General features: G+C 41.4%; 1 protein-coding gene across 1 annotated transcript in view; it reads left to right on the top strand.

Annotated features, from left to right (window-relative positions):
- Positions 1-18,024, top strand: part of LRRC2 (leucine rich repeat containing 2) — a 462,509-nt gene that overhangs the window by 270,516 nt on the left and 173,969 nt on the right. Inside the window, exon 4 of the mRNA XM_073632967.1 lies at positions 9,242-9,398. Within this exon, the coding sequence (XP_073489068.1) occupies positions 9,242-9,398 (157 nt within the window). The remainder of the gene's footprint in view (positions 1-9,241; positions 9,399-18,024) is intronic.

Raw genomic sequence — 18,024 nt, 5'->3', positions numbered from 1 at the left:
TATTTTTCTGTACTTGCTTTTTTAAAGAGATACAACATGGGGAAATGTGCATGTGCAAGAGATATACTACATATATTTGTGTAATTCATGTGTTTAAGCACAGCCATTTTTTAGCAACAAAAAGCAGAAAGCAGAAATTGTATATGAAATAAGCCAATATATCTGCACTAAATAACGCACATTGATAATATTGTTTACGCCAAGCTGATTCGTAAGGTATATCTTAAAAAAAGTTTTAAAAGACTGCACATTCCCTACAATGCAAAGCTATTCCATCACTGTTTCTGTGCGTTCACTGTTCTTTGGACTAAAGTCTCAATTCTTCAACTACCTTTTACAAAATTTCAAACACCCAAGTGCTATAAGACTTGCATAAAACATCATTATCAACATACATATTGTTTATTGTTTAGGCTTGATTTCATATTATATGGTTTTGGTAAATCTAAAGGAAAATTGTACAAGGAGATTGTATAAAAAATGGCCAGCCTTAGCGGTAGCAACACCTTTAACAAAAAAAAAAAAATCACAACAGGCTCACTTCAAAGAGGTTTCTCTTTTTAAAAAGAAACATGTGAGTGACTTCATGTTTCAGGACCAAGTAGCAAGAGTCACACCAGTTGAACCTATCCAGATGAATTTTCAGAGCAGTGAGAAAGCAGATCAGAGGTAGTATTTGTTGTTTTTTTCTAAGGTTTAGATATTGTTTATTTCAATAGGATTCTCAAACAACAGTTTAGTTCCTCCAAAAAAGACAGACCACTTCTGAACTCTCTCTGATTTTGCCCTACATACTAAAACACCTAGTAAACATTGTAAATGGTGCTTTGGTAGAGTTCTTATTTAAATCATACATCACCCTTATTTTTATACTATAAAATTTCTGTTACATATTTTTCCTTTTGATCAATAACAGCATCAAGCCCAGACAGCAAACCACCCATGGCTTGCTATTGAACATAAGGTACAAAACATGCAGACTCGGTAGGATACAGCAAATTAAAAAGGAACATTGAAAGCATTTGAACTGGATCTGTCAAATAGCTGCATCAAAGCAAAGTAAGACATTTTTAACCCACCTTCTGTGGCTACTTTACAGTCAATATGAAGCAGAACTAATCCACAAAGAGTTGACTATTTAAAAATCTGTGAAATTGCTATTTATATATGGGCATTTCAGCAGAGAGACTGTAGTGATGCATAACATGGAAAGTAAACTTTTAGGAAAATAGTCTTATTTCAATCTAGGGTATTGTACCCCTCCACTGAATATTCTTGTTGACTGTCTATATAAATACTAACATTTTGCTTCATTTGAATGTGAAAATGTGCCATTTAAATAGACAAAGAAGACCGGTCTACCTAGTGTTTTCAAATATTTATCCTTGCCTTCTGTGCGTCAAGACTCCTAATTCTTTAGCTCTTTACAATTAGACAATTTCTACCCATCTGAAAACAGAAGGGGTTTTATGTATCTTTTAACAGAAAATTTTATTAGACAAATCAGCATTACGATACAAAATAATACAGTACATTCATTAAAATAAGGATATAGACAGGAAAAACCACCTTCATCCGGCAGTCATAATTTAGCAAATGTTCCAGCAGTGCAGGTGTCATAAGCATCAGTCATCAATACACATTAGGTCATTCTATACAGAGGAAGTACCGAGGTCACCAACCTCCTCCATGAGGCCAGAGTAGGAGGTTCCTCTAGTTTCCATTTCAGTAGAATTTCACATCTTGCATAATATAATGAGAAGGTAAGACACAACTTACAATGTCTCCCTCAACATCTTCCAAATGGCTTAGTAGTAGTATTTGAGGATCAACCTGTATATTCAATCCTGTTACATTGCTAAGTGTAGAAGCCACTGCTGTCCAGTAAGGTTGGAGTTTTGGACAGGACCAGACCATGTGCCAGAAGGTACCCACCTCCTGCCTGCATCTCTGACAGTTCGGGTCTCTTTGATGGTAAATGCGCGCCAGTCTCTGTGGGGTGAAGTACGCCCTGTGTAAGAACTTAAATTGTATGAACCTATCTTTTGCAGCAATCATCGAAGGAATGTATGAAGTTAAACACTCCCTCCACTCCTCTTTGTTAAGGGATGGGATATCCATCCTCCATTTTTCCCGGGTTTTGGTTAGTTTGGTGTCATATTCTGGTTTTATGTATCTTACAGTGCAAGTTCATTGTACTTGTACATGGTGAGGCCACCATGTGTTATCTTCATCTGAGTTCAGTCAGAAAATTAGGTATTTGTGTTCCCATAGCAATCTTCTTAAAATATTGGATTCAGGGGTTGTATTCCTCAGAGAGAAGAGAGAGGTTAACAATAGGAAAGAAAATCACTGCTCCAAGTGAGTGGTTCCAGGTGAGCTGGGGAGAGGACTCCTCCCATGGGTGCAAGCCTCAGCTCGCCTGCCATGCAAATGATATAGAGGAAGAAATTGGTGGCTGCACACCAGAGTAGCAAAAAGTCCCTTTATTTCTCTTCAATAAAACATGATATAAAACCACAGGATGGTAGCAGGTGCACCTGATGCACCTGCTACCACCCTGTGGCGTTATATCATGTTTTATTAAAGAGAAATAGAGGGACTTTTTGCTACTCCGGTGTGCAGCCACCAATTTCTACCTCTAGAAGAGAGAGGTTACTTGGTACAGAGGACAACGCTGACAAGAGACTGTATTCCCACAAATGGACAGGATTCTATATTTCTCAGAGAGAGAGAAGGAAGTTTCTCGGTACAAGGTATGACGAGGCTGACGAGGCTGTAGTCCCACCAGTGGGGAGACAGAAAAATACCGTATTTATCGGTGTATAACACGCACAGGCTTATAACATGCACATTCATTTTAAGAGGGAAGTTTCAGGAAAAAAAAGTTAAATTTTCAATAAGGAAATTTGAAGCAAAATAAGGGACAGTGCCCATCCATAGCCTCACCATTGCCATCAGTGCAGCCTGATCAATGCCAATCTGCAGCCTCACAAGTGCCATCAATGCAGCCTCATCAGTCCACATCAAAGCATCCTCACAAGTGCCATCAATGCAGCAGCCTCACCATTGCCATCAATACAGCAGCCTCACCATTGCCATCAATGCAGAAGCCTCACCATTGCCATCAATGTAGCAGCCTCACCATTGCCTTCAATGCAGCAGCCTCAACATTGCCATCAGTGCAGCCTGATCAATACCCATCTGCAGTCTAGAGGGGACAGGGAGGGGGGGCAGGACGAGCGCCAACAGATTACATACAGTGAGAATCTCCTATGATAGACAGAACAGTGGTCCAATGGCGGCCCAGGAGACTGACTTCTTATTACAGAGGCCGGCAAGTAAACAGGAGATTCTCACTGTATGTAATCGGACGGCGCTCGTCTCGTCCCCCCTCCCTGTCCCCTCCGAGGCAACTAAAATTGAAGTATCAGCGTATAACATGCACGCGCAATTTGCGCCCGATTTTCATGGTGGAAAAGTGCGCGTTATACGCCAATAAATACAGTAATTTAAAGAAGATGATATAAAACTCAAATGAAGGTAAATTGAGCTGACTGAAGACAGTGTTTCCCAGGCAATGTTAGCAAATTACTAAAATATGTTTTTGGTTGCTGGGATACTGTAATAGGCCTAATAATATGCTTGAAAATTCTTTTTTGTATCTTGCAATTTGCCAGCAGCACCTTTGTAGTTATTGAACATTATGAAAATATCCATAAAATGCACATAGGTATAAGTTTATAATTTAGAGGAGCAATTAAAAAACATAACATGATCTTCTTTTCTACAACTCCACATCCTAGCTACACTCTCAAAGGATTTAATTCAGCCTTGTGGTTCATCGATTCTTACAGTGCCACTCTCTTTCTTCTTCCGCATGGGAGAACGTTTTAACTTTACTTTACTTGAAGAGAAAAAAAACTTAACGTGCACTTACTCTGGAGCAAGAATACAATATACAATTCAAGAAATGACTAAGAAAAAACTATGTAAAAAAAGAAATAATGATGATGGATTGATATTTCAAATACAAAGTTAAATGAACAGCACAACACAAATGTGTTCTGCAAAGATAATTATTATTAATGTCTTTTTCTTTAATATAGAGCAGTCAATAATCAGCAAGAAAGTAAATTGTGATGAGCCCAATTTTTGTGATAATATTTTGAACAACGTTGATATGTGCTAGTAGAATGTCCTTGATTTTTTATCAGCATTCAGTAGTTCATCACACTGGTACCAGCTTTATGTTCAACAGTACCTAATATTTTATATGTCTAAGCTTGTACCATAACCTGAGTAAAGTAAACATTTTCCTAGATATTTACTTAAATTATTCTTGAAGTGCATTTGCAGCTATAATTATCTACAGTGGAGGGTCTCAGTTTAAATGCTTTAACAGCTTTATATTCGGCTTCTGTAATGTGATAAACTCAGCGGGGTATATTTACTAAAACTAGAGCACTCAGAATCAGGTGCAGCTCTGCATGGTAGCCAATCAGCTTCAGCTTGCTCAATTAAACTTCGACAAAAAAAAACTGAAAGCTGATTGGTTTCTATGCACCAGAATTTGCACTCTCCAGTTTTAGTAAATTAACTCCAACAGAGGTCTATTAGATGCTGTGTATGTGCTACAGTAGATTCAGACTATATACATGCTGCAGAAATGGTTGTAAAATGCAGATGTGCTACAGAAGACAGAGATGTGGGACATTCTACATGACCCTTTTCACTGATCAATGTGATCAGTGGCCACACATTTGTGGTTCCCCTCATAAATTACTGTTTTCCACAGTAAGAAACATCATAAAAGCTAAAGAAAAACAAAAAATGTAACCACTTGAGTACCAGTTAGTAAAACTCCTTCAGTACCAGGGCATTTTTCCGTTTTCAGGGTTATGGGAGGAGACACCAGTTAAACTTACCTAACTGGGTTCCATGCTTTGCCCCTCTGTCACAGAGTCTCATTAGGAAACTTAGCACAAATTTCACTACATTCTTGGTTGTAATCCCACAACCAAATGAATTAAAAAAACCCTCCTTGAATTTGCTGCTGCCTTTCTCAATTCCTTCCTACAATCCCTTCTTTTATTAGTTCCTCCTTCCTCTTCTTCCTCCATTGTGGGAAGTAGAGGGCTCTCAAATGTAAACATTATCAGTGTTTACATGTATGATCTCTGTGACTGGCCATCATAGCGATCACAAGGTAAAGAGTTACTCTGATGGCCTCTGTACAGCTAGCTATTCAAGGGTGCATTGGCAAAACTGTGTGTGTTTACCGCAGTTCTGTTTAAAACTAGTGCTGCGGAAATACACATCCACTTCCTCACTTTTTTTTTTTGCAATATAGCAGTACAGAGGTAGGGTAAAAAATAAAAGATGGCAAGCAAAATTAAAACAAATTATACAATTTACTTATCTAGCAAAATACTGCATAATGAATATGTTTGCTTTACTTGCTATTACTACTAACAGACATATCAGCCTGGATGTCAAACCACTTCCTCAAACTGAATCTAAAACTGAGCTCTTAATATTTCCTCCCCCACGTGCCCCTTCCCCTGACTTCTCTGTCTATTTTTTGCAATATAGCAGTACAGAGGTAGGGTAAAAAATAAAAGATGGCAAGCAAAATTAAAACAAATTATACAATTTACTTATCTAGCAAAATACTGCATAATGAATATGTTTGCTTTACTTGCTATTACTACTAACAGACATATCAGCCTGGATGTCAAACCACTTCCTCAAACTGAATCTAAAACTGAGCTCTTAATATTTCCTCCCCCACGTGCCCCTTCCCCTGACTTCTCTGTCAAGATCAATGGCACATCTATCAGTCTGTCCCTGCATGCCTGGGTGCTAGGGGTAACCTTAGACTCTGAACTGTCCTTTCAGGCTCACATACAATCCCTGTCAAAATCAAGCCACCTTAGCCTCCGCAACATGACACCACGAAGCTTCTAATTCACTCCCTGGTCATCTCTTGCCTCGATTACTGCAACTCCCTCCTCATTGGATTACCTTTACATAGACTATCCCCCCTTCAGTCCATAATGAATGCCGCTGCAAGACTCATCCACCTTACCAACCATTCAGTGTCCTCCACCCCTCTCTGCCAATCCCTCCACTTGCTTCCACTCAGTACTAATAATAATTTACAAAGCCATCCATAACTCTGCCCCCACCTACATCACTAACCTAGTCCCAAAATACCAACCAAGCTGCTCTCTTCAGTCATCCCAAGACCTCCTACTCTCTAGCTCCCTTGTCACCTCCTCCCATGCTCGCCTCCAGGATGCTTCTCTCATCCTTTGGAACTCCCTACCCCAATCTGTCCGACTGAATCTATCCATCTTTAGGCAATCCCTGAAAACCCTTCTCTTCAAAGAAGCCTATCCTGCTTCTAACTAACACTGTTTTACTTCCTCCATCAGCTCATCCCCCCACAGCTATTACCTTTTGTATCAAATGACCCTTCCTTTTTAGATTGTAAGCTCTAACGAGCAGGGCCCTCTGATTCCTCTTGTACCAAATTGTAATGTAACTGTAATGTCTGCCCTCATGTTGTAAAGCGCTGCGCAAACTGTTGGCTCTATATAAAACCTGTATTATAATAATAATAATAATAATAATAATTACTGTAGTACAGCTTGGTATTTCTGATATTGCAGGTAGAGTATGGTGCTAACAGGAGCTCTTTCTTTACCTCTTTATCAGCACAGGACCCAGCATAAAGTGAGTCCTAAGCTATGCCACATGACATAGACCTATGAGGAAAACTTAGGTTTTCACATGCTGTGCTCGTTCCCAGGTTGATCTGGAGGTTTTGGTAAGTGCCTTGACAGGGAAAATACTGACTACTGAATGCCAAAGCCTAAGAGTAGTACAAGAAACGTTGCATGTGGCCTTTGAGCTGTAGGTTATAGTGCAGATATACCGTATGCAGAAAATTCATAGACAGTGTATCTTCAAAATGCAGAGGACAATTCTTTATGAGAGGTTGTAGGTATGGCATGAAACATATCCACCTGTTTTGCTGCTCCCCCATAAAGTGTTGCTCAAGAGAGAAACTAAAAACATTTTCTTTCCAGCATAAGGTGATTGTAACCATATTAATGCACTTGAAAAAACACTGTTGAGTACTATGCATGATTTTTGTATTTGCACTAACAGTTACATTTCAAGACAAGCTTTTAATGGCCTACTTCCTTCTGCCAAGGTCAAAGCCGTACGTTAGAAGAAATGGGTAGACCCCCCCCCTCAAAAGTTTGTCCTAAAAATTGAAATGTTAGAACCAATGAAAAAAATATCTGGGACAGTATTATTTTGTGTTCTATAACCACCTTAAGTCTAGGCCCTAACACCCACCTCAGTCCAGGCCAATTTTCAGTTATCAGCACTGTCATACTTTGAAAGACAATTACTCCATCATCATATATATTTAAAACTCAATTAGTCCTGACGTACTGACTACCTACCTTAATTATCAAGCGTCAAAAATGCCAGGAAAGTACAACTATCCCCCAAATGACTCCTTTTTGGAAAGTAGACAATCCAAGGTATTTAGTAAGAGGCATGGTGAGTTTTTGAAGTTGTAATTCTTTGTCACAATTTTTGTGTTGTCATTTTAACAAGTTAATTCTAACACACATTGGTATACTTAGAATTACACCCCAAAACACATTCTGTTACTCCTCCCGAGTATAGGGATATCATATATGTGAGACTTTTTCACAGCCTAGCGGCATTGAAAGGCCCAGAATCCAAGGCGCACCTAAAGACATTCTAGGCGCATAAATTACACATCTAATTTCCAGACTACCTAGCACATTGTGAACGTCCTGGAGCACCAGGACAGTAGAAACACCCACAAAATTGCCACATTTTAGAAATCAAACCCTTTGAGGTATTTTCTGAAAGGCATAGTGAGTCATTTGAAAATTTCATTTTTCTTCCACAAGCTTTTGGAAAATGCAGGAAAGTTGTCAATTAATAAGATATTTTTAAAACACAGCTTGGGCATAGTTAGAGTTACAGCCAAAATTACATTCTGCTACTCCTTCTGAGTATGGAGATACCACATATGTGAGATTTTTTCAAAGCCTAGCCGCATAGAGAGTCCCAAAATCCAAGGAGCACCTTCAGGCTATCTTGGAGCATATATTATGCATCTAGTAATGATCAGGGACACTGTAACTGGTACGGTGGTGATCAGAGACACTGTAACTGGTATGGTGGTGATCAGAGACACTGTAACTGGTGTGGCGAGGATAAGTGATAATGTAACTGGTGTGGTGGTGATTAGGGGACAATATGACTGGTGTGGCAGTGATCGGAGACACTGACATTGGTGTGGTGTTGACCAGAGACACTAGGACTGGTATAAAGGTGATCAGGGAAACTTTAACTGGTGTGGCAGTGATTAGGGGCACTGTAACTGGTGTGGCAGTGATCAGGGACACTGCGACTGATGCAGCAGTGATTACGAACACTGAATGGTGAGAGTATGTACAATTTTTATTTAAAAACAATATATATATATATATATATATATATATATATATATATATATATATATATATATAAATATAAATAAATATATATACACACACACACACACACACACACACACACACACACACACACACACACACACACACTATATTGCCAAAAGTATTGTGACGCCTGCCTTTACATGCACATGAACTTTAATGGCATCTCAGTCTTAGTCTGTAGGGTTCAATATTGAGTTGGCCCACCCTTTGCAGCTATAACAGCTTCAACTCTTCTGGGAAGGTTGTCCACAAGGTTTAGGAGTGTGTCTATGGGAATTTTTGACCATTCTTTCAGAAGCGCATTTGTGAGGTCAGGCACTGATGTGGACAAGAAGGCTTGGCTCACAGTCCCCTCTCTAACTAATAAGCAATCGGTAAATAACAAGAATCTATGATCAACTTGCATCTGGTGGTCACAGTGGGTCACAGAAAAAGGACATATGAGTGGGTGATGCAGGAGGACATATAGATAAAGTATGTCCACCCGCACTGGCGCTGTTCTTGTCCAGCCATAGTACAAAAACCTAACAAATACTTGACAATAAATATTGTGTTTAAGCTTAGATACTCAGTTGTATGATTTGGGTAATAAAAATGTAGCAGCATATTGTCAAGAAAAAAGATTGTCTCTTTTTTTTCCCAATAAAATTAAAAATGTGATATTTGACATTTTCCCACAGGAACTTCCAGATTCCCTAAGAGAACAAACCCATCTGAAAGAATGGCATATTAATAAAACATGGATAAAAGTCATTCCTGAGTATGTACAAATATTTCAAGATCTAAAAGTTTTGGACATGTCACACAACAAACTAGAATGTCTTCCTCCTGAAATAGGTAATAATAAAATATATTGTTTATTTAAGCTCAGTATACACATGATTAAGCCTTGATTTATTGTTAAAGGTTTCATTTTTGTTTACAACAATTCAGCACACTGTAATGCCTGACAAACATGGGCAGAATATCAGCTGGTTCAACAGAAACCTATGTGGCCTGTGTGTACATCAGCCTGTCCGACAGGCTTTTGTCGAAGGGATATGCCGGAAAACCAGCTTCTGATCGGCATCAGCGGAGAGATCGCGGTACTAACATTACATAATTAGTACAGCGAGCTCCTCCTGAGCTCCTAAGTATTTTTTTATTCAGCCCACTGGGTTGAACAAAGAAATAAACTTAAAGTATGTTCCAGGCGTAACACTCAAAACATGTTAACAAATGCTTTAACACAATACATAGTGCAAAGCTAGACTTAAAGTTGCTTACAAAAAAAGTCCTTTAAAATCTCTGTATCTGCAAAGAAGCAAATAAATACTTAACCACCTCAATACAGTGCACTTACACCTCCTTCCTCCCCGGACCAATTTTCAACTTTCAGCGCTCTCACAGTTTGAATGACAATTACTCAGTCATGCAACACTGTACCCATATGAAACTTGTGTCCTTTTTTTCACACAAATAGAGCTTTCTTTGGTGGTATTTAACCAGTTACCAACTGGCCCATAGCCGAATGACGGCAGCAGAATGACGTAGCAGAATGACGTGATCCCGGAAAACCGCTCCCGCGCGCCCCCTGGGGCGCGCACGCGGGAATATCCTTGACCGCCGGGTCCAGAGGACCCGGCGCATCACGGATCATGGTAAACGGCCGCTAATCGCGGCCGTTTACCATGTGATCCCTCCGTCAAATGACGGAGGGATCACATGTAAACAAACCGGCGTCATGTCATAACACTGGTTCCTCTCTCCCCTCTCTGTACCGATCGGTACACAGGGGGAGGGATCGGATGGTAGCAGCGCTGTGGGCTGGATGTGTAGTGCCCACAGCGCTGCTCTGTGACATGTGCAGTCACAGCCATGGATCCATCCATCCATGCTCAGCCATCCCTGCACTACTCTGCAATTCCCTGTGCAATACTCTGCAATACCTCACAATACTCTGCAATACCCCGCAATACTCTGCAATACCCCACAATACTCTGCAATACCCCGCAATACTCTGCAATACCTCACAATACTCTGCAATACCTCACAATACTTCGCAATACTCTGCAATACCTTGCAATACTTTGCAATACTCTGCAATACCCCGCAATACTCTGCAATACCCCGCAATACTCTGCAATACCCCGTAATACTCTGCAATGCCCTGCAATGCCCTGCAATACCCTGCAATACTCCGCAATACCCCACAATACTCTGCAATACCCCGCAATACACCGCAATACCCTGCATTACCTCGCAATAATCTGCCATACCCTGCCATACTCTGCAATACCCTGCCATACTCTGCCATACAAAGCCATACTCTGCAATACTCTGCCATACTTTGCCATACTCAGTCATACTCGGCCATACTCGACCATACTCGGCCATGCTCAGCCATGCTCAGCCATACTCGGCCTCTGTATGTGGCCAGGCTGTAGAAGTCTCACACATGTGGTATCGCCGTACTCAGGAGGAGTAGGAGAATCTATTTTGGGGTGTCATTTTTGGTATGTACATGCTATGTGTTAGAAATATTGTAGAAATGGACAACTTTGTGTTAAAAAAATGCGTTTTAACCACTTCTCGCCCGCTGGCCGTCATACGATGTCCTTGATTTTGTGCGGGGATATCTGAATGATGCCCGCAGCTACAGGCATCATTCAGATATCAGCTTTTTCAGCCGGCGATTCCCTACATCATAAGAATGATCATAGTGGTGTGAGGTATCGCTGTGATCGGTAGAGCGAGAGCAATAATTTTGGCCCTAGACCTCCTCTGTAACTCAAAACATGTAACCAGTAAAAATTTTTAAAACATCACCTATGGGGATTTTTAAGTAGCGAAGTTTGGCGCCATTCCACGAGCGTGTGCAATTTTGAAGGGTGACATGTTAGGTATCTATTTACTTGGCATAACTTCATCATTCACATTATGCAAAAACATTGGGCTAACTTTACTGTTTTGTTTTTTTTTTAAGCACAAAATTGTTTTTTTTTTCCAAAAAAAAGCGTTCGAAAAATTGCTGTTCAAATACCGTGCGAGATAAAAAGTTGCAACGACCGCCATTGTATTCTCTAGGGTCTTTGCTAAAAAACCATATATATATAATGTTTTGGGGTTCTATGTAATTTTCTAGCAAATAAATGATGATTTTTACATGTAGGAGAGAAATGTCAGAATTGGCCTGGGCACTCCAGAACGCCTGAAGGTGCTCCGTTCATGTTGGGCCTCTGCATGTGGCCACGCTGTGTAAAAGTCTCACACATGTGGTATCGCCATACTCAGGAGTAATAGCAGAATGTGTTTTGGGGTGTAATTTGGTATGCATATGCTGTGTGTGAGAAATAACCTGCTAATATGACAATTTTGTGAAAAAAAAAAAAAAAGAAAAAAAAAATCTTGATTTTGTAAAGAATTGTGGGAAAAAATGACAACTTCAAAAAACTCATCATGCATCTTTCTAAATACCTTGGAATGTCTTCTTTCCAAAAAGGGGTCATTTGGGGGGTATTTGTACTTTTCTGGCATGTTAGGGTCTCAAGAATTTAGATAGGCCGTCAGTACTTCAGGTGTGATCAATTTTCAGATATTGGCACCATAGCTTTTGGACTCTATAACTTTCACAAAGACCAAATAATATGCACTGATTTGGGTTATTTTTACAAAAGATATGTAGCGGTATAAATTTTGGCCAAAATATATGAAGAATAATTACTAATTCACAAAATTTTTCTAAAAGAAACAAAGAAAAATGCATTTTTTTACAAAATTTTCGGTCTTTTTTCTTTTATAGCGTAAAAAATAAAGAACCCAGCGGTGATTAAATACCACCAAAAGAAAGCTCTATTTGTGTGAAAAAAAGGACAAACATTTCTTATAGGTACAGTGTTGCATGACTGAGTAATTTTCATTCAAAATGTGAGAGTACCGAAAGCTGAAAATTGGTCTGGTTATTAAGGGGGTTTAAGTGCCCAGTGGTCAAGTGGTTAATCAATAGTGTTTTGTTTTTTTTGTGCTATAAATAAAAAAAGACCGTAAATTTTGTGAAAAAATGCCTTTTTCTTTGTTTCTGTCATAAAATTTTGCTAGTTAGTAATTTTTCTTCATAAATTTTGGACAAAATTTATACTGCTACATATCTTTGGTAAAAATAGCCCAAATTAGTGTATATTATTTGGTCTTTGTGAAAGTTAGGCTGGGTTCACACTGGTGCGACACAACAGCTGTCCTACTTTGGATCCGACTTTGCCCTGCGACTTGGGGCCGGCATGGGCCCGACTTTCAATGAACGGGGAATAAACTTGGATCCCCGCCAATACCAGGCACTGTGTTTGGTATGAATCTTGAGGGGGGACTCAGCGCCAAATTTTAAATAAAAAACCGTCATGGGTTCCCCCTCCAAGAGCATACCAGGCCCTTGGGTCTGGTATGGACCTTAAGGGGAACCCCTTACCCCTAAAAATTGGCGTGGGGGTCCCCCCAAATCCATACCAGACCCTTATCCGAGCACGCAGCCTGGCCGGTCAGGAATGGGGTGGGGACGAGCGAGTGGCTCCCCCCTCCTGAACCGTACCAGGCCGCATGCCCTCAACATGGGGGGGTGGGTGCAGGGTGCCCCCCCACCCCAAAGCACCTTTTCCCCATTTTGATGAGGACAAGGGCCTCTTCCCGACAACCCTGGCCATTGGTTGTCGGGGTCTGCGGGCGAGGGGCTTATCGGAATCCGGGAGCCCCCTTTAATAAGGTGGCCCCCAGATCCCGGCCCCCCACCCTATGTGAATGAGTATGCTCCGAGACTGTGGCCTCATAAGGGGGCGGGGTCACCGCCTATATAAGTCCATTGCGGAGCGCTCAGAGAGCATTCCAGCTGGAGATAGCGTTGTGTCAACATCTCTGGAAGAGAAGAGGGAAGAAGACAAGAAGGCAGAAGGCAGAAGTCCGGGCCACCGCTAGCAAAAGAGCGGCAGAAGATAGCGGAGGAGCCGGCAGAAGATCAGGAGACCGGGAGGAGACGCCGGAGAGACCCCCGAAGTCGGAAGAAGACCCCGGAGTTGGCAGAAGACCCCCGAAGTCGGAAGAAGACCACGGAGCGGCCTAATAAATTACTTTAAAAACCTGTGTACTGTGTTTTTTCATTGACACTTTTTTCCCTAGGTGAATGGGTAGGGGTACGATGTACCCCATACTCATTCACAAAGGGTGGGGGGCCAGGATCTGGGGGCCCCCTTATTAAAGGGGCTCCCGGATTCCGATAAGCCCCCTGCCCGCAGACCCCGACAACCAACGGCCAGGGTTGTCAGGAAGAGGCCCTTGTCCTCATCAACATAGGGACAAGGTGCTTTGGGGTGGGGGGAGCACCAGGACAATGGAATTACCCACAAAATGACCCCATTTTGGAAAGCAAACACCCCAACGTATATTCTATGAGGCATTAGCTGCAAATAGGTACTTGGATACTCTGATGGGCTGGAGACAAGTTCTCGGGCAACTTGATGAGCTGCAGACTGGTACTCGGGTACTCTGATGGGCTGGTGACAGGTACTCGGTTACTCTGATGGGCTGGTGACAGGTACTCAGTTACTCTGATGGGCTGGTGACAGGTACTCGGTTACTCTGATGGGCTGGTGACAGGTACTCGGTTACTCTGATGGCCTGGTGACAGGTACTCGGGTAGTCTGATGGCCTGGTGACAGGTACTCGGGTACTCTGATGGGCTACAGATAGGTACTTGGGTACTCTGATGGGCTGGTGACTGGTATTCATGTACTCTGAAAGGCGGTGACAGGTACTCAGGTACTCGGTACTCATATAGACTGTGACGGGTACTCAGGTACTCAGGTACTCATATGGACTGTGACAAGTACTCAGGTACTCAGGTACTCATATGGACTGTGACAGGTACTCAGGTATTCATATGGACTGTGACAGGTACTCAGGTACTCAGATGAACTGTGACTGGTACTCGAGTACTCTGATAGACTGTGACAGGTACTCGGTTACTCTGATGGACTGTGACAGGTACTCGGGTACTCTGAAGGACTGTGACAGGTACTTTTGTACTCTGATGGACTGTGACAGGTACTCGGGTACTCTGATGAACTGTGACAGGTACTCAAATGGACTGACAGGTACTCAGATGAACTGTGACAGGTACTTTGATGGGTGGTGACAGGTCCTCTTTATTGGGGGGAATCAGTGTTATTGGTGTACACTGTAAGTGGTAACGAGATGTTACCGCAATCTCCTTCTCACACACGATCGGTGTGTGAGGAGGAGAACCCGGTAACATCTTGTTACCGTGGTTTGTTGACATTTAGTGATTGGCTGTGAAAGGATCACCGGTCAATGGTGTCGTGCAAAGTGGGGCAGTACCACCTATGATCGGCCATGACTTCATCACAGCCAATCACATGGTAAATAGCCATGCCCAATGGTTGTTCGACCGCCTTGGTGGCGAGCGGTGTCTCCGTGACACGCCGCCACCGAATGAACAGGCATGTGTGCACACTATCGCGCGCATTCCCTGTTTAAATAGAGGGCCTTCATATTATGTCTGCCCAGAACGAGAGCCACGCCACCTGGGCGTTATATGATGGCCGGCCAGCGGCATGTGATTAAAGTGGATGTAAACCTGATTAATAAAATTTGACCTAAACACATATCTGTAGTGCTTTCTCATCTCTCTCTAAAGCACTAAGTTCCGTGGCTTTCTGCTGTTTCGTTGTTCTGTTATCAGCATGATAATTTCTAAGTTCTCTGTCAACCAAGATAAAACCAGCCTGAAATTTGTGTCGAGGGAGATTGCTATAAATAGATTAGCAGAGAGCTTGTCTTGTCACAGCACAGCTCTGCAAGTCTCTGCCTATATGGAGCAGGGGTGTGTGCCTTTCCTCCAAACAGCCGTCTTGGCTGTATGCCAATAATCCACTCCCAGTGCAAACCAGGAAGAGAAAATCTCCTAACGTGATGTGCACTTTCTAAAGAATATATAAAGACAAAGACAGCAGATATACATGTAAAACTTATGAAGGGAGACTGGTTTCATCTCTGTGTATCATCTCAGGCTGTTCACTTCACTGGGTATATGTGAAGGTTTATGTCCACTTTAACTCTCCTGCTGCTCACGCCACGAAATACCACTCTGACAAAGAGTAATTCCCAGCTATAAATTCTTCCTAGACTTTTAAAAATGTGGATCTCCTGGGTCCCCAGCATTGCTCACTGGTTCCTCCTGCTGATCTCCATTCATTACAAGATACAGTAGTGTTGTAGATGGTAAGCAGGAGAAAACAGCACTGTTGAGGGCCCAGATGATTTACACTCCTGAAAGTATCGGTCTCTGAATAAGCTTCACTTGAGGATTACTCAGCATCAGAGTGGTGTTTGCTGACACAGGCAGCAGGAGAGGTAAGTATTATTGTCCTTTTTTACAGGTATGTTTTGTGTAACTGACAGAGCCGCTTTAAGGCAATTGTTATGTTATTTTGGATATATGGTATGTTGATGTAAATGTTTATGTGTATAATATTGCCCAATATGATAAAATCTACTTAAAGATTTTTTTTTTGTTAACTTTCTGTTTATTGAAACATTTTCAAAGTAAATACACACATAGTGAGTTACAGCAGATATTGGTGCAAAGTAAAAGAACATTGCAGCATTGGAGTTGAGTATAACAAGAATATCAACAACAATCACCATATAGCAGAAATCCAGAGTTTGTTACATTGACACTAATACAATCTGAGTTAACTAAATGAGTAGAACTTAAAGAGGAATTGCAGTCTGCTCACATAATTTGTAATAAAAACATCTTTACCAATCGGAAGCTTCCCTCCAATCACTTTGCATATTATTATATATATACTGAGATTTTGTACTTGCCAAATATGCTGTAGAAATCTCCCTCCACTAAGTCTGGCTGCAACCATTTTAACTGTGGGCAGCTGAAGCTGCTGCCTGTTCACTTCCTGGATTTACACTGAGGCACATCTCCAGCTCTGCAGCTCTCATTGGTCCTCTTATGACTCATCCCTCCTCCCTTCCTGGCAAACTCTCACGAGAGTTATAGAGATCTGTGCGTGATGTCATAAGCCTAGGCTTTTTATCATACAAGAAACGGGAAGTGGGCATATGGTATTTACTGGCAGAAAAAAAAAAGTTTTACTATCCAAAGTTAAAACAACAAAGGCAGAAGATTTAATAGATGGAAATATGAAAAAATTACTGAAAGTTTGCTTTAAGACAAAAATCTCACAAAGTTAGTAATGGTAGTCAAAAAAGAGACGTCTGCTGTAGCAAAAGTCATATAACATAGGTAAAGAAAAAATAGGAGGAGGATACAAGAGGGAAAGGGGGATAATAATCTCCTCTAACAGTCCCAAACACCTCTGGGTAGTTCAATAGGAAACAAAGGGTACATCCACACAGATAAGGTTAAGAGGAGTCCTAAAGATGCCAGGGGCACCAAATTCTAATAAATCGGGAAATAGTATTGTTGAGTAGAGCTGTCAAATATTTCATGTTGTGAACATTGTGAATACATTTATAGAAGTGTGTTGTAGATGGTGGTAGAACATTGTATAGGTTGAAAACAGGAATAGGACTTTTTAGGCATTAAATTGTACTAAAAACAACAACATTTTATTAATATGTGATATATTTAAAAAAGGAACAAATGCACAAAGAATCTGAAAAATCATATTGCAGCATGATTGGTATAAGACGGGGGTCAGCAACCTGTAGATCGCGGACAGGTGTCTGGTAGGTCATGGTCTGGGCTTGCTGACTCAGCATACCAGAGCATCAAACAGAGTGCAATGCAGAGGGACTACTTGTAAAGTTGGAGCTGTAGTAGGGAGCAAGAGCCGCATAAGTGGATGCCTCTTCCTGGATACCAACTGCACTCCACCTCTTCTCCCGACTAGCAGTCTCCAGAGTGGTGCTAGCAGCAGGAAAGAAGAAATCTTCAGGTCAGTGTGAAGCAATACACTGGGCATAATAGTATAAGGCTGCTTTTACACTGATGTGCTGCAGTCTACCCTCACCACCAGTGCAATGTACCTGCAGCTTTCCTGTGGGTTTGCTGTGCTAAGCCTTAAGGCCCATACACACGATTGGATTTTCCGACGGAAATGTTCGATGTCAGGCTGTTGTCGGTAAATCCGACCGTGTGTATGCTCCATTGGACAATTGTTGTCAGACTTTCCGCCAACAAATGTTGGCTAGCAGGTTTTCAAATTTTCCGCGGACAAATGTCTGTTGTTGGATTTTCCGAGCGTATGTACACAAGTCCATCGGACAAAAGTCCAAAGTACAAACACGCATGCTTAGAAGCAAGGACGAGCCAGAAGTGGTCGGTCTTGTAAAACTAGCGTTCGTAATGGAGAATTAACATTTGTAACGTGGCAAATTATGAAATCTCCAAATGCAGCACACAATTCTATTCTTATTTAATGGGATAATAATGAAGCTG

The sequence above is a fragment of the Aquarana catesbeiana genome, linkage group LG01, assembly GCF_042186555.1.
Source record: "Aquarana catesbeiana isolate 2022-GZ linkage group LG01, ASM4218655v1, whole genome shotgun sequence".
In the NCBI taxonomy this organism is placed as follows: Eukaryota; Metazoa; Chordata; class Amphibia; order Anura; family Ranidae; genus Aquarana; species Aquarana catesbeiana.
Note: the sequence above shows the minus strand (reverse complement) of the source record. Positions and strands in the feature narration are given on the sequence as shown.